We start from the raw sequence: 22,991 nt of genomic DNA on the forward strand, positions 1-22,991 counted from the left end.
GATAAAATCCTCGCAACCACCAGAGACTCTCCATCTATCAAATTCCGAGACATGCAACTACAAATATTTCAAGACCTAGCCCCCTCAACCATTCAAAAACGACGTGAATTGCAGCCGGTCACCAAAATCCTTCGCCAACACAAAATCCGCTACAGGTGGGGTTTTCCCTTCATGTTACAAGTGTCGGCAAATGACTCTCTGCACAACATCAAGACTCTGACTCAAGGTCAAGATCTCCTGGCAAAACTGGACCTGCTTCCGTCCCCCTCAGCAGAAGCCGACGAGAGTCCCTCCACCCCAAGACCACAGCGACACTCCCCCCCCGCCCCCAGAATGGACAAGGGTTTCTCGTCACCGAGTGGAAAACGGCGAGCCTAACTGAACTCTCTCATCTTTACCAAAGTTGAATTACAAGTAGTAAGCTCCACATGTGTGCTTACAGTTCCGACCCTCTATGGGTGAGACACACCTCTGTGGTAATGTTAATTTTGTTTAGTTTAAAGTGTAGAGTTAATAATTCAATACATAGAGATTTATAGTATGCTAGCTTAGTTAGTCCCTACAGACCCCTATAGCTTGGGATGCTATCGGTCCTGGCGGTCTCCAATACGCCAGCACTATGCTTCTTTATCCCCCCCCAAATTCCCTTTCACAAATGTTTAGATTATATGTAATAATTTGTTTCCTTGTAGCGGTCCCCACATGGGACCCTTCTCTTCAGGGTACTAGCCCTTTTGGGCTCTTTCCTCTCATCTACCACTTATCTTTTCTTCTCCTCTGGTGTCCTCCCGGTGGCGCTCCCCCTCCTCCTGCCTTCCCCCCCTCCTCCCCCGTAGGGAGGTCCCCCTTTCCCCCTCAGTCTACCCACACTTGTAATTTGATTCTTAAAATAACTTGCTGTGACATACCATACGATGGCCCTTAAATTATTGTCCATAAATGTTAATGGCCTGAACTCGCCCAAAAAACGAACGATCCTCCTGGGAGCCTGCAAAAGAGAAAACGCATCCATCGTGTTCTTGCAAGAGACACATTTCTCTGGCAGTCACTCCCAACTCAAGGGCCGTTCGTTTTCTCAAATTTTTTTTGCATCGGCGGACTGCAAAAAAAGAGGAGTGGCTATCCTGATTCGTAGGGGTGTGCCTTTTGTCCCAATTAAAACAATTGCTGACCCTGACGGGAGGTTTATTTTGGTAATCGGAACCATTCGTTCACTTACTGTGACCCTGGTTTCTTTATACGCCCCCAACCAAGACCAATCTCAATTCTTTGACACGTTCTTTAAACGCCTAGGTAGAATGGCACAAGGCCACATAATCATCGGAGGAGACTTCAACACTATTATCGACCCTTTGCTAGACAGATCCACCCCACCTCCACACACCTCAACGTCAACTATTCCCAGAGCTTCCCGCACCCTCACTGCAGCCTTAAAGCATAATGGACTGAGTGGCTCCTGGCGATTAAAGCACCCGCACTCTAAGGATTACACCCATTACTCGGCCCCCCATCAACACTACTCTAGGATAGACATGATCTACATCTCTTCCCCTTTGATCCCTAGAGTTAAGGAGGCAGGCATAACGCCGTTTTCCTGGACTGACCACGCAGGTATTTACATACTCATTGATCTTTATGAATGTCCCCCGAGGACCTATAGATGGCGGCTAGACGACTCCCTACTAGAACATCCCTCCTCGTTAGCAGAAGTTAAACTTGCTATTACTCACTACTTCAAAGAAAACTCCTCCCCTGACCTCTCCCCTACCACCATTTGGGAAGCCCATAAGGCCACCATCAGGGGCCTGATAATCTCCAAGGTCTCCTCTATCCGGAAAAAGCAGAAGGCACAGATACACACCTTAGAAACTCAATTAACATCGCTAATAGATCAACATAAAAGCACGCCCACACCTGCCTTACTGTCCCAGATAGACTCGATCAGAGGTCAGCTAAATACACTCTTATCCCATAGAGCTGCCAATATTCTTAAAAGACTTCAACAACGGTTCTATGACAAAGCGGATAAGATAGACTCGATCCTGGCCAACAAGCTTCGGCGCCAACAAGCATCGAGAACTATTGATAAAATATACTCCTCTATAAGGGGATCACACACCTATAACCCTAAAGAAATAGCGGAGGAGTTCCGAGCATTTTATGAAGCTCTGTACAACCTGAGTGAGTCTTCCCCCGCATCCACATCTGATACAGATAATCTATCTGCCTACTTAGCCGGCACTCCCTTACCCACACTTTCAGGTGCTCATCTTTCCTTCTTGAACGCAAAGATAACGGTGGAGGAGGTAGTATCGGCGATTCGCTCAATGCGCTCCTCTGCTGCCCCGGGTCCCGATGGCTTCACGGCCCAATACTATAAGCGCTTTGCACTGGAACTAGCCCCCCATCTGGTGCTGTTGTTTAACGACATCCTTGAGGGTGCCTCTTTTTCCCCAGAGGCCACCCAGGCGGACATAGTGGTGATCCCAAAACTTGACAGAGACCCGACCGGGTGTGCAAACTATAGACCAATTTCGCTTTTGAATGTAGATTTAAAAATTTACGCTAAGGTCTTGGCCGGCCGGCTTGCTTCTCTGCTCCCACTTCTGGTTCATCCAGACCAGGTCGGTTTTATTCCTGGTCGCCAGGCGTCGGATAACACGAGACGAGCAATAGACCTTATCCACGTCATTCAAAAGCAGAAAAACCCCGCCTTGGTCCTAGCCTTAGACGCGGAAAAGGCATTTGACCGCATTTCCTTGCCCTTTGCCTTTGCAGTTTTAGAAAAGATGGGCTTCTCGGGGGCCTTTCTGGAAGGCACCAAGGCGCTCTACCGCACACCGTCCGCTCGGGTCTCTGTCAACGGAGTCATGTCGGACTACTTCAAAATAGCGAATGGTACACGTCAGGGATGCCCCTTATCCACGCTTATTTTCGCCCTCATTATGGAACCCCTGGCGGCAAGGATTCGCAACAACCCCTCTATTCAGGGCATAAAAACTGGTCCATCGGAACACAAAATTGCGTTATATGCCGATGATGTACTTCTGACCCTCGCAAACCCGACCAGCTCAATCCCCCCCCTACTCTTAGAAATACAGCAATACTCCCAACACTCTGGCTACAAAATTAACGTAGAAAAGACAGAGGTCCTTGATTTTCACATACCCGGATCCTCCAAATCCGAACTAATGAAACAGCTTCCATGTAACTGGAACAGAAAGAAAATCAAGTACCTCGGCATATACCTGACTCAACACTATCACCAACTTTTTCAGGCCAACTACCCGCGTCTTCTAGAGATAATTAAAACAGATCTGTCCACATGGTCCTCCCACTACATCTCTTGGATTGGTAGGATTAACTCAGTTAAAATGAGTGTCCTCCCGCGCCTCCTATACTTATTCCAAACCTTGCCAATATATATCCCCCTTTATGTATTCAAATCACTACAATACCAAACCACTCAGTTTGTTTGGGACAAGAAGCGCCCCCGAATAAGGCTAAAACTCTTACAACGACCCTCCCATCAAGGTGGTCTAGGTATCCCGGACTTCCGGAGATACTACTATGCCTCGCGGCTGTCCCAGAATGTCCAATGGTGCAACCCATGGGGCACACAGAAAGTTTGGGTAAAAATAGAAGCGGACGATTTGGGATTGTCCACTTTGTCTTCCCTGCAATGGCTACCTAAAAACAAACGCCCCCACACAGCTGCATCCCACCCGGTGGTTTCCCGCGCTTTATCGGTGTGGGACAAGGTTAACAAAACATACAATTTAGCCCCACTCCCCTCTCCTCTAATTCCGCTATTCCATAACCCAGCCTTTCCTCCAGGCATGAGCCGCTCTTCCCTCTCCAGTTGGCTAAAAGATAACATCTATTACCTTAACGATATCTCAGTCGATGCTAGTTTCCCGCAGTTTGCCGCAATAAGAGAGGGTACAGCAATCCCGAACATGGACTTTTTCCGCTTCCTACAAATCCGACATTTCCATTCTAAAACCACCCCAACTCTTATATCCAGACCTCTAACATCTTATGAATACATATGTTGGAAGCGAACCTCCTCCGCGGGCCTAATCTCAACACTTTACTCCCTTCTGGAAACTAGCACGGCCTCCTCTCGGGCTCCACATGAGAGGGCCTGGGAGAGAGATCTAGGTCTCCCCATAGATGACGAGGACTGGGAGGAAATTCGCGAAAACGCGGCCTCCAGCTCAATATGCGTGAAAATTAAAGAAAACATATATAAGCTCCTTTATCGCTGGTATTATGTCCCATCCAGACTGCATAGGATGTTTCCTAACACGTCGGATAGGTGCTGGAGGGGCTGTACGGCAGAGGGTAGCTTCCTTCATATCTGGTGGAACTGTTCAAAGATAGTTACAATCTGGAAAGAGGTGGAAACCTTACTTTCTAACCTGATGGGAATTGCTGTCCCTCTAGACCCCAAATATGATCTCCTTCCACTTAAACCCCCCATGCTTTCCCTACACCAGCATAAACTTTTCCGACATATTATCTCTGCAACGACCTGTCAAATAGCAGCCGACTGGAAAAAACCAGATCCGGCCCCAATGCAGGCAATACTTGCCCGTATATGGTATACTTATAGAATGGAGTATATGACCGCAACTATACGCCACTCTCTCAAATCCTTTCATAAGGTGTGGACGCCTTGGATGACTTCTCAGAACGCCCCCCCGCCATATGATATAGACTAGCGGAAACCCACCCCCTCCCTCAACCTTCCCTCCCCCTTAACCCCCCCCCCCACCCTCTCCCTCCACCCCCCTTCCATGCCCCACCGTGACACCACCTGGCTTCCTTGGAAGGGACAGGGTGTCCCGCTGCCGCCGGAGGGACGCCCTTTACCCTTCTCTTTTTTTTTTTGCTTTTATCTTCTTTTTCTATTTCTTTTTTTTCTTTCTTTTCTCCTATTTCCTCTTTTTCCTATCACTCTCTCTCCCCCTTCTTACCGCCTCTTATAAAAACCAGAAAATTTCCTTCTCTCATCCACTCTTCTCCCCTTTTACTCTGGAACACGACAACGCGGAAAACTAGACTCGTATATTGTTTACATTCCTTGTTTGTGTGTACCGTGTCGCTGAGACTTCATCTGTTTGTACTCTGACATGTTCCAACAATAAAATGTGTTTTAAAAAAAAAAATCTCTATGATCAGGTGTAAGGGAGGCATCTTCTTCTAGATAACTTCTGCAGGCTTCCACTCCTTTGCTATGTTCAATGCAGGTGTACAATGACTGTACGTCTATGGTTACCCATAGATATGTCTCCTTCCACTCAAGATTCTCTGTTATATTTAGTACTGCTGTTGTGTCCTTCAAGTATGATGGTAAACATTTAACATATTTATTTAGAAATATGTCCACATACTGAGACAAGTTCGAAGTTAATGAGTCTATTCCCGCCACGATAGGTCTTCCGGGCGGGTTTTCAAGGCACTTATGGATTTTTGGTAGGAAATAAAATATGGGGGTATTGGGGTCTGATCTTAGTAAAAATTGGTACTCTTTCGTTAGAATGTTTGTTCTGAGACCTTTTAATAAGAGAATGCGTAATTCCTCAATGTACGCGTCTTTAGGATCAGTAGGGAGTAAGCTGTATGATTTCTCATCATTCAGGAGCCTATGTGCTTCTTTGACATAGGCTTCCCGGTCCATGATAACCAGTCCCCCCCCCCCCTTTGTCAGCTGGTTTTAACACTATGTCTTTATCCTTCTGTAGTTTTTTGAGTGCCTTGCTTTCAGAATTTGTCAGATTTTTGTTTTTGATTGGTCCTTGTTCTGTGTCGCAGAGATCTTTCTTCACTAGATCATGGAAGATACTGAGATTGGATCCTTTTGATTCTAATGGATAGTATTTGGATGTTGGTTTTAAGCCGGATTAAGATTTGTTGTCAAAGTTTGATATTATTGCATCTTCTTTCTTTAGGAAATGCCTTTTGAGTGTCAGCTTGCGTACAAATTTGTTCAGGTCTATGTATGTTTCAAACCTGTTAAGGCCACTTGTAGGTGCGAAGGAGAGACCCTTGCTTAGAAGGGATACCTCTGGGGTTGTTAGTACATGTTTCAAAAGGTTGAAGATGCCGTTGTTGGTCGCCTTTTTTTGTTGTGATGTGTTCCTCCACTAAAAAGAAAACTTCCAGACGAAGAGGTAAACGGGGCAGTGGGAGGAACACATCACAACAACAAAAAAAGACCCTCATAACAGCACAACGGACATCACAAACAAGGCGACCAACAACGGCATCTTCAACCTTTCGAAACAAGTACTAACAACCCCAGAGGTATCCCTTCTAAGCAAGGGTCTCTCCTTCGCACCTACAAGTGGCCTTAACAGGTTTGAAACCTACATAGACCTGAACAAATTTGTACGCAAGCTGACACTCAAAAGGCATTTCCTAAAGAAAGAAGATGCAATAATATCAAACTTTGACAACAAATGTAAATCCGGCTTAAAACCAACATCCAAATACTATCCATTAGAATCAAAAGGATCCAATCTCAGTATCTTCCACGATCTAGTGAAGAAAGATCTCTGCAACACAGAACAAGGACCAATCAAAAACAAAAATCTGACAAATTCTGAAAGCGAGGCACTCAAAAAACTACAGAAGGATAAAGACATAGTGTTAAAACCAGCTGACAAAGGGGGGGGACTGGTTATCATGGACCGGGAAGCCTATGTCAAAGAAGCACATAGGCTCCTGAATGATGATAAATCATACAGCTTACTCCCTACTGATCCTAAAGACGCGTACATTGAGGAATTACGCATTCTCTTATTAAAAGGTCTCAGAACAAACATTCTAACGAAAGAGGAGTACCAATTTTTACTAAGATCAGACCCCATTACCCCCATATTTTATTTCCTACCAAAATTCCATAAGTGCCTTGAAAACCCGCCCGGAAGACCTATCGTGGCGGAAGTAGACTCATTAACTTCGAACTTGTCTCAGTATGTGGACATATTTCTAAATAAATATGTTAAATGTTTACCATCATACTTGAAGGACACAACAGCAGTACTAAATATAACAGAGAATCTTGAGTGGAAGGAGACATATCTATGGGTAACCATAGACTTACAGTCATTGTACACCTGCATTGAACATAGCAAAGGAGTGGAAGACTGCAGAAGTTATCTAGAAGAAGATGCCTCCCTTACACCTGATCATAGAGATTTTATTTGTGATGTCATGCTTTTTATCTTACACCACAATTATTTTAAATTTCAGGATCAATTTTACTTACAGCAATGCGGAACAGCAATGGGGACTATTTTTGCGCCAAGTTTCGGTAATCTTTTTATGGGACACTGGGAGAATGTACACATCTACAATAATCAAGATGTCAAAAGCGCGATAATACTATATAAATGTTATATAGATGACATTTTAATTGTATGGGATGGAACAGAGTCACAGTTTTATGAATTTTTAAAAAATCTGGACATTAATGATATGAACCTAAAATTCACATCAAATGTACAAAAAGAAGAAATTGAAATCTTGGACCTAATCCTGATGAAGGAAAACAACAAAGTAGCAACTGAAAACTTTGTTAAGAGCGTGGATAAAAATAGCTATCTGCACCACAGGAGTAACCATTTGAAAAGATGGAAGAACAATATTCCATATTCACAATTTCACAGAATTAAAAGAAATTGCAGCAGACCTGAAGACCTTGAAGACCAACTTACCCTGTATGGACAAAGATTTGAGGAGAAACAATATCCAACCAACCTCATCCCAAAGGCAGCAGAGAGAACAAGGAACACAAATCACACTACTTTACTTATGTATAAGAACAAAGAAGAGGAAAAGAAAGAAAACGTATCCTTTATTACTACATATGATCGACATGAAGATACCATCAGAAAGTCTCTACAGAAACATTGGGGGATACTTCTGATGGACCCCTTACTAAAAGAGATCTTACCACCTAGACCTGACATAGTCTATAGGAAATCCAAGAACCTAAAGGACATACTTGCACCCAGCATGCTAAAGACCATCAAACCCTCCACGAAGCTACCTCAGTGCAAAGGATCTTACAAATGTGGCAAATGTGTGATTTGCAAATATCTCCATCCGAACAGGAGAAGTTTTACAGACACAGGAGACAACAAGGAGTTCCAAATTAAGGAATTCATGAACTGCAACTCGACCTCTGTCATCTACCTGCTAGAGTGTACGTGCGGGAAGAAATATGTCGGTAAGACCAAGCGCCCCCTGAAGATAAGAATACAAGAACATGTGAGAAGCATTAAGAACAAATTGGACAATCATGCAATCCCTAGACACTTTAATACGGCACACGCATCGAATCCGGAAGATCTCACCTTCAAAGCTATCGAACATGTGTACTTGGGAGAAAGAGGAGGCGACCTGGCACAGAAGCTATCACAAAGGGAAATGTACTGGATATTCCAGCTCCAGACATTACACCCAAATGGTCTTAATGAGGGATATGAAATCGCTCCATTTCTGTAAAGGTTCCGTAAGAATACACTTCATTATATCCACATCCCCATTCAGTTCTTATAACTCACTCCCTCACGTCCACCATACTATCCCCCTTTTTTTTTTTCTCTCCTTGTTCCCCCCCTTCCCCCCCCCCCCCTTTTCTCTTGGTCCTTCTTCATGTCCGAGCAAGAAGGCACTTACTTCCGAGAGGTTTTGGGCACACGAAAAACAGTCATACCACGCTGGCAATGCCCAAACCCGTCCGATCTTGGCAGCCAAGCAGTGTCCGGGCCTGTCCAGTACCAGGAGAAGAACAGGTTCTGTAATGTACAGACAGTACAAGGAAGAAAACCTCATGATATGGACAATTGGTTGGCACCAGGACTCACTTCTCATCCCCCTTTTTCTTTCTCCTTTTATTCTCTCTCTCTCTCACTCTTTCCTTCTTCATTATGTATTTCCCACCCCTCATCAAAATAAAATAAAAATTAAAAAATTATTTATGCATCACCTTTGTCTCACTCATTCACAAAATGTCTATAAATAATATAAAATTTTTTATATATCTTCATCAAGTATTATTTGCACTCCTCTTATCACATCTTCAAGGCACTATTGCCCTATGAGTACCATGGCACTTATTTTATACCTATCCACAGGCTATTATAGCCTTGATATACCACACTGCTGCTATACTAATTGGTCTCATCACTGCTGCTATATCTCTAAAAAACGCTGCTATTTTTATACAATTTATATGCTTATATCTTTATGGTTTTATAATCATATATACTTATGCGTTTTATTAGGAACCCGAATTGTAAATATACTGTGTGAATATAACCATGAATTTATATTAATATATTTCATTCTCCATTCCCATGTCCAATTGAAATCGCCACTACAATCCCATGAGCTAAAACGAGTATGAACACTGAATTCACACATCTGTCTCCAGAAAGATGGCCGTTCCACCAGGAAAAAGATATGAAAACCCCCCACAAAATGGCCGCCGCCGGGAGACAACATATCCGAATACACAGAGCAAAAACCCAAGTGCCCGGCTGAACAATGATTGTCACTCGCAACAACGAATGAGAAGCAGCCCACTACAAGAAGGAAGTGGGGCATGCATACACTTCCGCCGACGAGTGGCGGAAAGTGAACATACTTTCAACAACACTGTACACAGGAAGCGGGGCGGAAGTAACGTCCGCCCACCGGAAGTGGGGCATTGTACCCACAATCGTTATTAACTTTATTTCTGCTACTTAATGTGTCTTTTAACCCCTTCCCAACATTTGACGTATATATACGTCATGGCCGGGATGTACTTCCCGACACATGACGTATATATACGTCATGACTTTAAACTGTCACCGCGTCTATAGACGCGGTGACCGTTTAAACATGTCTTCTGTCCCTTACAGCAGACATGTCCCAGCATGCCCAGGGGGGGCGGAGATGCCTCCCCCCCGTCGGCGATCGCTGCGATTGGCTGTTCAATGTGAACAGCCAATCACAGCGTTTTCCTGTGTTATCGGCGAATCAGACGCTCGGTAACACGGATCAATCACCGCCGGGTGTGAGGGGGGCACTGGTGGTCACCGGTGATGACCACACCTCACCCCACCTGCCCCCAAGGCTGTGATTGGTCCGTCGGACCGACGGACCAATCACAGCCATGGCGCGTGATTTAAACTAACGGTGACTGCGCTGCAGACGCCATTCCGGTCTGGAATTGCATGCAGAGCGGTCACCGTGCCAATCTGTCGTGATATACTGACCTGATCCTTGCCTGATACTTACCTGATCACCGCTGGTAGCGTGCTGCCAGCAGCTGGATGCTTCCTCGATCTTGTGACTTCCTGTGTGCTGCTGCTGCAGTGTCATAGAGTGACAGATAGTGAGAGATAGTGACAGAGAGTGCTATATTTTGTGTCTGCTGCCCCCCCTTTTGTGCTGATCAGTATATCTGTGCTGATCAGCAACTTTTTGGGGGTGCAGGGTTTTTTTTTTTATATATATATACCTGTCAGTTGCACCAAAGGTTGTGCTGCCTGTGCAACTGACTGCTGCCCCCCCTGCTGCCCCCCCTTTTGTGCTGATCAGTATAAATTAACTGATCAGCAACTTTTTGGGGGTGCAGGTTTTTTTTTTTTTAATATATATACCTGTCAGTTGCACCAAAGGTTGTGCACCTGCTGCCCCTCACTGGTAATCAGTGTCGCATCACTGATCACCTTTTTTTTTTTTTTTTTTTTGAGGGTGCTGTGGGGTCTTTTTTAAAAAAAATTTACACACACTGTGATTTTGTGGGTGTCCTGTGGCCACTGTGCGCTGATCAGTGACGTACATCACTGATCAGCATTTTCGGCACAGGGTTGATCTACAGATGGGTCAGGTCCCATCCTTGCTGGCGGGTCGCCAGAACGTCTGCGCTGGCGACCCGCCAGCAGCCACGCCAGCGAATGCACTGAGACGCGCGTGCGTCTCACGCGCACGCGCGTCTCAGTCTCCGTCGCCAGTGCGACGGAAACCCTGTCCGTCTCCGCCTCAGGGAGACGGACAGGGTTAGGGGGGGATGCGGGCAGGCGGCGGGGACCCCGGGTTACCGCCGGCAAGCCGGCGGGGACCCGGGGGAACGGATGGAAGCGCCGTCGGAAGGGGACGCGCGCGCCTCTCGTGCGCGTGCGTCCCCTTCTCACCATCGCCATGGCGCTGGCGGGGGATGGCGGCTGGCGACGCCAGCGCCATCCCCTGCCAAGATGGGACAAGACCCATCTGTAGATCAAATTCCTGTTGCCTTTGAGCGCTGTTCAGTGACGGATGTTACTGACCAACATCTGTGCTCAATTTTTGGCGCAGGACCCTTTTTTTTTTTTTTTTTAACCCCTTCAAGGTTGTACCAAAAGCTGCCTTGAAGTTGCTGAGTGACGTACATCACAGATCAGCATTTTTGCCACAGGGTTGATCTAATTTTTTTTTTTTTTTTTGGGATCAAATTCCTGTATAAAGTATTTTTTTTTCTGCACTACATACACACTACACACTACATACCCCCCGTGTTGAAATAAAGTTTGTACCCCCCCTACACTATACACGTGTTGAAACATTACACTTACAGAAACACAAAAATAAAAATGGCATCCCAAATGTCATCCCAGTCATCCAAAAGAATGTATTCAGCGGAGGAGGCATATGCCATGCTTGCCTCTTACTCTGACACAGCCAGTGATGCAAGCGGGGAATTTGAAGGATTCGTCTTAACCTCATCTTCCTCCTCTAGTGATGAGGGACCCCCTCAAAGACGCCCCCGTAGAGCAGCTGAGACCCCCCCCCCAAAATGATTGATCCCGTATGGACCCCACCACCAGACAATTTTGAGCCCCAGGTTCCTGAGTTTTTGGCCATCCCAGGAATCCAATTTGATTCAACAGGTCTCAGAGAAATTTACTTTTTCAAATTATTTTTCTCTGATGATTTTATAAATTTAATGGTGGACCAAAGTAATTTATATGCCCAGCAGTTTATTGCTCAAAACCCCACGTCATCATTTGCTAGGTGGACCCCTGTAGATGCAGTAGAGATTATGACGTTTTGGGGTCTGGTGTTACATATGGGCATAGTAAAAAAGCCAGAAATTAGGCAATATTGGAGTACAGATGTTCTGTACAGCACCCCACTTTACCGTATGGCCATGACTCGGACTCATTTTGAGACAATCCTTAAATTTTTACATTACACCGATAATGCACAGTGCCCACCCAGAGATGATCCCACCTTTGACCGGCTATTCAAAGTCAGGCCGGTCATTGATCATTTCAGTGCCAAATTTGCAGAGATGTACATCCCTGAAAAATTTATTTGTATCGACGAGTCCCTTATACATTTTAAAGGAAGGGTTAAATTCCGCCAGTACCTTCCCAGTAAGAGGGCAAGGTATGGCATAAAAATGTATAAACTGTGTGAAAGCACCTCAGGGTACACCCACAGGTTTAGGGTATATGAAGGGAAGGATTCAAGAATTGAACCGCCAGAATGCCCCCCCTCCCTCGTAGGTGTTAGTGGAAAAATTGTCTGGAAATTAGTGCACCCCTTCCTGGATAAAGGTTATCACCTCTATGTGGATAACTTTTACACTAGCATCCCCCTGTTTAAGGCCCTTGGTTAAAGAGGTACAGCAGCTTGCGGTACTGTGCGCAAGAACCAAAGAGGCCTCCCAAAAACGCACATTGCCCAAGTACTGAGAAGGGGTTAAAGCAGGGCACAATCCACCGAAAATATGTTGTTGGTCAAATATAAGGACAAGAGGGATGTCCTTATACTGACAACAATTCATGGAGACAGTACCACCTCCATCCCTGTACGAGGTACCAGTACCCACACCTCAAAACCTAATTGTATCCTAGATTACAATAAGTACATGGGCGGAGTGGATCTTTCAGATCAGGTACTGAAGCCGTACAGTGCCCTGCGGAAAACAAAAATCTGGTACAAGAAGCTGGCCGTGTATAACGCTTACGTGCTATTCCGTTCTACCAGCCAGAGGGGGACATTTATGCACTTTCAAGAGGAAGTCATAAAGGGCCTAATATTTGGGAACCAGCAGGCAGAGGGCCCCAGTACTTCTAGTACTGGCCCCCGTATTGTACCAGGGCAGCATTTTCTTAACGAAATCCCCTCCACTGCAAAAAAGGGCAGGACACAAAAAAGGTGCAAAGTTTGCTATAAAAAGGGAATAAGAAAGGATACTATTTTCCACTGTGAAACTTGCCCCGACAAACCCGGCCTATGTATAAAGGAGTGTTTTAAAATATACCACACATCTATGGATTATTAGGTTCATAATTTCACCGTGCTTCGGGGGTCTTGCTAATGCCACATAGCACCCACCATTCATTCCACCAGAATCTGAGCTGCAAAATACAAAAATCACTCCTTCCCTTCTGAGTCCTGCCATGCACCCAACTGGTATTTTTTGGTCACATATGAGGCATTGCCATACTCGGGAGAAATTGGGGCACAGATTTTGTGGTGCTTTTTCTCCTTCATACCTTATGAAAATGAAAAATTTTGAGCCAGAACTGCATTTTTGTGTAAAAAAATTTAATTTTTCATTTGCACAGACCAGTTGTATCAAAATTGGTGAAACCCCTGGGGGTTTGAAATGTACACTATACCCCTAGATGAATTCCCTGAGGGGTGTAGTTTGCAAAATGGGGTCACTTGTGGGGGGTTCCACTGTATTGGTGCTTCGGGGGTCTTGCTAATGCGACATAGCACCCACCAACATTCCACCAGAATCTGTGCTGCAAAATCCAAATATCACTCCTTCCCTTCTGAGTCCTGCCATGCACCCAAATGGTATTTTTTGGTCACATGTGAGGCATTGCCGTACTCGGGAGAAATTGGGGCACAGATTTTGGGGTGCTTTGTCTCCTTCATTCCTTGTGAAAATGAAAAATTTTGAGCCAGAACTGCATTTTTGTGTAAAAAAATTTAATTTTTCATTTTCACTGCCCAGTTGTACCACAATTGGTGAAACCCCTGGGGGTTTGAAATGTACACTATACCCCTAGATGAATTCCCTGAGGGGTGTAGTTTGCAAAATGGGGTCACTTGTGGGGGGTTCCTAACTTTTAGCATCCTATGGTGCCTAGAAACCTACATGGTGCCTAAAAAATAATCTCCAAAAAAGGAGGCTCCAAAATCAAGTAGGTGCTCCTTCTATTATGCCTGTGGTTTGGTCAACCTGCACACTAGGGCCACATATAGGATATTTATGAAAACAAAAGAATTGGGGGAATCAATTTTTAGTCACATTTCTCTAGTAAAATCTACTGTGTTCCTTAGAAAAATGTATTAAAATTGAAAATCTGCAAAAAAATGAAATTTTGAAATTTCACCTACACTTTGTTTTAATTCCTGTGAAACACCTAAAGGGTTAACAAACTTCCAAAATGCTGTTTTGAATACTGTGAGGGGTGCAGTTTTTGAAATGGCATCATTTATGGGGGTGTCTCACATACAAGTCCCTCAAAGTCACATCAGAACTGAACTGGTCCCTAAAAAAATCAGTGTTTGAAATTTTCTTGAAAATTTGAGAATTTGCTATTCATATTTTAAGCCTTCTAGTGTCCAAAAAAATTAAAAGGAGGTTGAAATAATGATGGAAACACAAAGTATACATATGGTCTATGTTAGTTATTAACTATTTTGAGTGGTATGATTATTTGTCTCACAAGCAGAAAATTTAACATTTTGCAAATTGCAACATTTTCTTTTTTTTTACGACATTTTGGTGTTTTTCACAAAAAAACACAGACTGTATCGACCAAAATTTACCACTAACTTGAAGAACAATGTGTCACGAGAAAACAATCTCAAAATCACTGGGATAAGTAAAAGCAAAAAAAAGTTATCCCCACTTAAGTGATACATGTCAGATTTGAAAAAAAGGGCTCTGTCAGGAAGGCAAAACCAGACTGCGGCGGTAAGGGGTTAACAACTATGCTTTAGACAGTAAGCATCAGGGTCGTGCCACATAAACATCTAGTTAGATCATAGACAGTTATTCACGATTCTGCCCACTTTAGAAACGATAGGCACATCCCACAGGAAGTGACCTCACAATTATGTCCATCATACCTATACAGTATAAATAGAGCTCCAGGCACTCACCTCCCTCACCCCTTGATGAAGTCTCTACGACGAAACGCGTTGGGTACAGCCTGCTGACTCCTCCCTATTAGATAAGTGACACTCCACTTCAGCTTTTAAGAAAACGTTTTTTCTCCTTAATCCTGTTTTATTTACTTATTACAGCTTTATCTCCCTCCCCCTTCACCCCCTTTTTTTATATAGCGAATTCTTTTGTAGGCCTTTTTATAATATTTCGCATATTTTACGTATAAGTGTTTTTTCTATTTTTACCCATTGTTTGCTCTTTTAACTAGTACTGTGTACTTTAATAAAAATCCTTTGTTTTTTACAACTGGATACGCTTCTTATATAGGTATAGGTAGACGCTATTTTCCTTTATCCAATTTTGCTGCTATATATATAGATATATAGAATGGGGAGAGACCGCACTCGCACTAAAGATATAGCAATGGTGGGGTGCCCTACAAAGGGTAAAAATGCCCAAAATATAGTCCAGTTCTCCTGTCCGTAGATGGGAGATGTGGGGCACTCTCCACAAACACACTAATCCACTGTGTTGTTGTTCACATACATAAGACAGCTGTCCCCCCTCCAGGATGAGGTCTCTTTTCCCTTCTCTAGCCTGATGCTGTATATTGACCAAACACCAGCTCCTTGATAAAGGTCCTTGTATATGGACCGAAACGTCGGGGCAATGCTTTGGATTATTATTAAAAATTGATGATTTAGCTGACCCTTTGGACTGCTTCTTACGTATGTGAACAACAACAAGGTGCAAAGAGCACCTGACGGCCTTGAAACGTCGGTTTCTTACCAAAACTGCCTATGGTGTGTTGATTTCATTGAGTGTCCGGTGCCTTCCTCTCTGAACCCGCGGGTCCCAGTGTATATGCAGTATCGATCAGGCGGCACTCCCGGAATTTAGTGAAAGCAAAAAAAGTGGCTTTATTGATCCTACATGTTTCGGGCGTCTGCCCGTCCTCAGGGAACAACCTTATACACACAGTGAGCAAAATATATAGTGCAGTACAAACAGAGAAAACAACACCCCCTTCCGGCCTGTTCCCGCCCTCAGACACTTACCCGCGGCCGCCCGGCCGGTACATCCCCATCCGCCCTGAAGCCGCCGTGCCGTACTGTGGGGAAACGATCCAGAGGACCCTGTCTCTTCCGGCTTCATCCTCTGACGTCGTTCCCCATTCTGCACTGCGCTCGAAGCTTCCGGGGTTCCAAGCCTCGTTTTGGTTGCCGCTGTCACTGTCCGGGAGCGTGAACCTGTGAATATAAACAAAACATGAGTAAAACATCATATATAAAATCTAACACAAGTGACATAGTTAAGAGGCTTAAATTAAGTCAAATAAGAGGCCAAAAAACTGGCCATATAAAATAGTGACCATAATTAAAGACATATACACATCTAAAAAATGAAAAAATAGAAAAACATTAAAAAAGTACAGAATTGCAGGACCTCTATTCATATTCCAATATATCAAATATATTTTAATCTTGATGCATAATCTTTTAAATTTATATATCTATATATTAGAGGGCCAGCTATCTACTGTGTGTTTCCCAAATATTTACTGATACTGAATTTTAAAGAAAACTTTGTAGGCCATGTTGTTCATTTAAGCCTCTAGGGGCAATTGTGTCCAACCTAAAAATCCACCTAGCCTCTGCTTGCAGTAGGAGTTTCCCCCTATTCCCTCCTCTAACTGTAGGTGGTATATGGTCCACTATTTTCGACCTGATACTGGCTATGCTATGTTTAAAGAGTGCACAGTGTCTAGCTACTGGTTGCTCGCTACTGCCTGTACTAAGTGCCTGTCTAATGGCATGGCGATGGTTTGTATATATATATATATATATATGTGTGTGTTTGCTCCGTGTTGACCCTAAGGATATATGGTCAGTAGTGGCGAATTCGTGGTGGACTGATATCCCATTGGTCATGTCACGGGACACCTTGAAAAAACTATGAAAATCTCCAAACAGCAATGTTACAAGAGAACGTTTGAAACCCCTACCTAGGGCATATATGTCACAGGCCCAACGCAAGCACTTTGTACCGGGGAAATTAGGTTCATGCTTGAAATGCAAGAGTACTAACTCTACATTTTTTTCATAGTCTACATATGTAGTCTATATATGTCTACATATGTGTAGTGTACAAATGTCTACCTATTTTTCATATGTGCTACATGATTTAGAGCTGTAATAAAGTATTTATAACTGAATCACCTGTACTAACTAATAGTATGAAATGGGTGAGGGGAAAGGGGAAGAGCGATATTTCTATATCTGTATGTTATTTCCAGCAGATGGACACAGAAGCAGAAATACCTCGGAGGGACGTCTTATTCTGTCTCCAAATTATAAAACAGAAGATAACATCACACAGGATTCTCCAGAAGACGCCTCCATTACCCTAAATATACAGCCAGTACTTCACAGTGCAGATACATCACCTGATACCTCTATTCCTGAGGACTCCTCTCCTGGTACCTCAGATACTGCTACACATAGAGCAGCTCATACAGGTGCTGACACATTTACCTGTTCTGAGTGTGATACATGTTTTATAAATCAGTCAGATTTTATTAGACATCAGAGAACTCACACAGGTGAGAAACCGTTTCCATGTTCTGTGTGTGGGAAAAGTTTTGCACGTAAATCAGCTTTTGTTAAACATCAGAGACGTCACACAGGTGAGAAGCCATTTCCATGTTCTGAGTGTGGGAAAAGTTTTACTCGCCAATCAACTCTTTCTCTACATAAGAGAATTCACACAGGTGAGAAGAGATTTCCATGTTCTGAGTGTGGTAAATCTTTTATCCAGAAATCACATCTTGTTCTACATGTGAGAACTCACACAGGTGAGAAACCATTTCCATGTAGAGAATGTGGACAATATTTTGCCCAGAAATCAAGTCTCGTTAAACATGTGAGAATTCACACAGGTGAGAAACCATTTCCATGTACAGAATGTGGACAATATTTTACCCAGAAATCAAGTCTCGTTAAACATGAGAGAATTCACACAGGTGAGAAGCCATTTCCATGTTCTGAGTGTGGGAAAACTTTTACCCAAAAATCGGGTCTCCTTAACCATGTGAGAACTCACACAGGTAAGAAGCAGTTACCATGTTCTGAGTGTGGGAAATGGTTTTCCTATAAATCAGATCTTGTAATACATCAGAGAAGTCACACAGGTGAGAAGCCGTTTCAATGTTCTGAGTGTGGGAAATATTTTATCCGGAAATCACAGCTTGTCATACATGAGAGAAGTCACACAGGTGAGAAGCCATTTGCATGTTCTGAGTGTGGTAAAGCCTTTACTAGAAAATCAGATCTTGTCCTACATGAAAGAACTCACACAGGTGAGAAACCATTTCCATGTTCTGAGTGTGGGAAATCTTTTGCCCAGAAATCAAATCTCGTTAAACATGTGAGAACTCACACAGGTGAGAAGCCGTTTCCATGTACAGAATGTGGGAAATATTTTGTCGACAAATCATATCTTGTTATACATGAGCGAACTCACACAGGTGAGAAGCCATTTCCTTGTTCTGTGTGTGGTAAAGCCTTTACTACAAAATCAGATCTTGTCCTACATAAGAGAACTCACACAGGTGAGAAGCCATTTCCATGTTCTGAGTGTGGGAAATGTTTTACCCAGAAATCATATCTCATTAGTCATGTGAGAATTCACACAGGTGTGAAGCAATTTTCATGTTCTGAGTGTGGTAAAGCCTTTCTTAAAAAATCACAGCTTGTCCTACATGAGAGAACTCACACAGGAGAGAGGCCATTTCCATGTTCTGAGTGTGGGAAATCTTTTACACGCAAATCAAATCTCGTTAAACATGTGAGAACTCACATAGGGGATAAGCAATTTCCATGTTCTGAGTGTGGTAAAGCCTTTCCTACAAAATCACAGCTTGTCCTACATGAGAGAACTCACACAGGTGAGAAGCCATTTCCATGTTCTGAGTGTGGGAAATCTTTTACCAACAATTCAAATCTCGTTATACATGTGAGAACTCACACAGGGGAGAAGCCATTTCCATGTTCTCTGTGTGATAAAGCCTTTACTACAAAATCACAGCTTGTCCTACATGTGAGAACTCACACAGGTGAGAAGCCATTTCCATGTTCTGAGTGTGGTAAAGCCTTTACTACAAAATCAGATCTTGTCCTACATGTGAGAAGTCACACAGGTGAGAAGCCATTTCCATGTACAGAATGTGGACAATATTTTACCTCAAAATCAGATCTTGTCCTACATGAGAGAAGTCACACAGGTGAGAAGCCATTTCCATGTTCTGAGTGTGGTAAAGCCTTTCCTAGAAAATCACAGCTTGTCTCACATGAGAGAACTCACACAGGTGAGAAGCCATTTCCATGTTCTGAGTGTGGGAAATCTTTTGCCCGGAAATCACAGCTTGTTGTACATGAGAGAAGTCACACAGGTGAGAAGCCATTTCCATGTTCTGAGTTTGGGAAATGTTTTTTATCAGAACTCAGCCTTGTTAGACATCAGAGCACTCACAAAGGTGTGAAACCATAGTCATTTGCGTCTTCTGAGTGTGACTGTTTATGAGCTGCTTTTAAGAGAAAATAAATGTTAATGCGCTGAGAGGTGTGAATAATTGTTTCCACTATTTGAATATTCGTGTCTGCATAATGATAAATAGGCATAAATACAGAGCGCCTGATTCAGAGTTGAATATAAAGCAGTCACAATTGCAGACACTTTATGTTTGGGAATAAATGTCATTGTTCACCATTATACAGAATTTTCTTGGTGATGAAAGTGGTCATCGCTATCACCATGCGTTTGCACCAGCGCTATCCTTGTGCAAGAGATATATCAGCAGCTCTGCATGCGCACAACCCTGAATAGCCCCAATTCATCCTACTCTCCCACAGTACTCTACACCCACTCAGCCTCAAGAGGAGATCTGTCCGGCTGCTAACAGCATATAATAGCTCAGAGTTGTGTATACCGACACATGCCCAGCTGCTGAGCATCATGGGATCTGTGCAACTCTGAAGCAGGGGCCAGTGTGTACAACAAGGATTGTTAGCAACACTGATGGTATGGAGAGTAATTGGAAGCACCAGTCACACAGTATAGTAACATGTTATACTGTCATTTCCCACCGCAGACATAGGTGTAATGTGCGTCATTGCCATAGGACTGGATCGTGTCTGTCACTTGTGGGACTCTCCTACAGGCCATGATACAGAGCAGAGATAGAGGTAGAACCATGTGTATGCAGTCTTCTAGGTATGAGCTGTTATATTGCCTATTCCTTATTATTACTCTGTACTATACATGTTGTACTAGAACCGTCCTTTTAGCGTCTGCTTAATATGTTTTGCACAATAGATTGTACTTAATGAGAACATAAAATAAAACCATCTTTAGTCAGCAATGAGTGGTATCTTGTATTTGTATACATATTGTTTGACATATGTGCTCCTTTGAGTAGGGCCACATGTGTTTGCAATATTTTAAAATAAAAATGTATATATGTTATACTGTCTGATATTTGCCCTTGTCTGCCTCCTGGACTGCCTCTCTGGGTTATTGGAGAGCAGTTTCAGGTGTGTCAAGCAGGAGGTGGATCTCAGCAGACACAATTGATTGGTGGAGGTGTGTCAAGTGTTGTAATAAAGACCCTTGTTATTTCATTGTGTTTGTTGATCCCTGAGTACATGAAGGTTTCCATCCCGCAACATGTTGGAATAAAGAACACCACGTTCAAAGTCTGGAGAGTGCCGCTAGTTTTTTCATGTCAATCTTGGACGGAGTGGTTCGTGGAGGGCAGCAGAGTTATTTACTAACTATCTCTATCTATATATATATATATATATATATATATATATATATATATATATATATTTTGGGGAATCCGCACACACGGCCAGCCCTTGTCAACGTTCGGGGTGCTCCACTTAAGTAAACATCCAACGATGTTCCCAATATATCACAGGTGTAGAGCCAGAAATAGATCCACAAGGAGCACTCACCAATAAGACCAATAGTAATTTAATGGTACTTGTTAAAGATACAAAACATCTTACTTTTGTGAGGAGGTCGACGTTTCGGCCACTAGAGGGCCTTTGTCAAGACAATTCACCTGGCACATCCGTACAGCACAAGCACATCAAGTACAATGATCCTGTTCTCAAGGGCTCCCTTATATAGCAGCCTAATGTGGTAATTATCAACAGCCTGGTGCAGTACCTACTGGTGCCTGCAAGGCTCATGCGTCCCTGATAACATGTGTCAAATGCCGCCAGCTGATTTGTCCGCCGGCCGGAAATACTATCAATCCAATATGGCCGTGCGTTCCACAGTGGTCCCGGTGCGTTCCAGCGCCGTCTGCCGCGATTTCTATAGTCTATATGGTCTCCAAGGGCAGTATACTAACTCTGTTATGGATCAAACATATGGCCACCTTGTGCCAGAGCGTTACAGCGCTAAGCTAAGACCAGCTAGAATAAAAACACACTCAGTAAAGGATACGCTGAGACAGTAGGAGTTATTGTGTCAGGGTGATACAGACCACCCTATTAAAAGACACTTCGTTCATTATCATTATTTACCATAATACTGAGAGGATACTCACTATACCTCCTTCCCCACACGTGTTCTTTTTTGGGTTTTTCTGTTTTTTTGTTGTTCATTGCAGAGTGTCACTTATTTTTTATTGTTCTTCTTTCACCTTACTCACTACCATCTTCTCCGTATTTCACCACCAGTATGAAATAGATAGGCACCATATCTAAAAAATCATTACTCATGAGCAATCTAGCTCATGATGCACATGTATCATAATTAACTGTATTTTTAAGACTTCACTGAATAGTATTACTTACTCTCTTACTATCACGAGCCATTAATACTCCATTAATTTCTAATATCACGATTTAACCACACCCTAAACCTAATCCTCACCCACACCCTAATATGGGGCCACACTTAGATGTGTCAACACCAATCACATAATTCTTGTATTAACACACAAGGATACCAACACACCATACCATGGTGACATCTCATCCCCAGTACTATAATCTAGTACAAATCCAGTACTGAACCCTAATCCTATCCTTAACCCTAACCCTAAATCCTAACCCTAAACCCCAACCCTAACCTCAACCCCAACCCTAACCTTAACCCCTATTTCCATTACCATGATCCAATCACACCCTAAAACCAAATCTTCACCCACACCTCAGTGTGGGGCAACACTTAGACACTTTTATACCGAGCACAGTATTCTTGTACTAATATACAAGGATGCAAACACACCACACAACGGTGACATTAGTCTCAGTACTATAATTTAGTACTAATTAACACACCTATATTTTCCTCATAATGAATAAATTAACTCTTCAGCAGGTATCCGAACCAATGTCTATAAGGAGGAGGTTCTCGATTGTAACAACACACAGAACCTAATCTTACCTCATTTCATTACATGAAATATATGAAACCTTTAATAAATAATAAATAATTAAGAAAATTATTCCATCAAATTGGCGGGCTGAGCACATCAAAATCGCTCAGTGTGTATGCAGCAATTAACCAAATGGAATTGACAAAATAGATGTTATAGACATTAGTTTTCTCGATATTCCTACAAACTGCTTATCTCTAATTTTAGCTGTGATCTTTCTCTTCACCAAGTATGCATATTTCATACTTATTTACCAGGAGTTATTCCCAAACGAAAAAACATAAAACAAACACAAAACAAAAACATCTCTACTTACCTGAGAATGGGACAATCTAAAAATCCCCCGGTGTG

The 22,991-nt window shown here is 43.1% G+C and overlaps 1 protein-coding gene across 6 annotated transcripts in view; it reads left to right on the forward strand.

Annotated features, from left to right (window-relative positions):
- LOC146053262 (uncharacterized) overlaps positions 1-20,940 on the forward strand; it is a 137,684-nt gene extending 116,744 nt beyond the window's left edge. For 5 of the 6 annotated variants that reach the window (XM_083167970.1, XM_083167965.1, XM_083167968.1 and 2 more), the window contains one exon: positions 17,481-20,940. In XM_083167970.1, coding sequence (XP_083024096.1) covers positions 17,481-19,732 — 2,252 coding nt within the window. In that variant the 3' untranslated portion in view covers positions 19,733-20,940. The remainder of the gene's footprint in view (positions 1-17,480) is intronic. The other variant, XM_083167967.1, reaches the window with a different exon arrangement.
- Positions 20,941-22,991: the final 2,051 nt, after the last annotated feature.

The sequence above is a fragment of the Crinia signifera genome, unplaced genomic scaffold (genome assembly GCF_055691185.1).
Source record: "Crinia signifera unplaced genomic scaffold, ASM5569118v1 HAP2_SCAFFOLD_134, whole genome shotgun sequence".
Classification (NCBI taxonomy): Eukaryota; Metazoa; Chordata; class Amphibia; order Anura; family Myobatrachidae; genus Crinia; species Crinia signifera.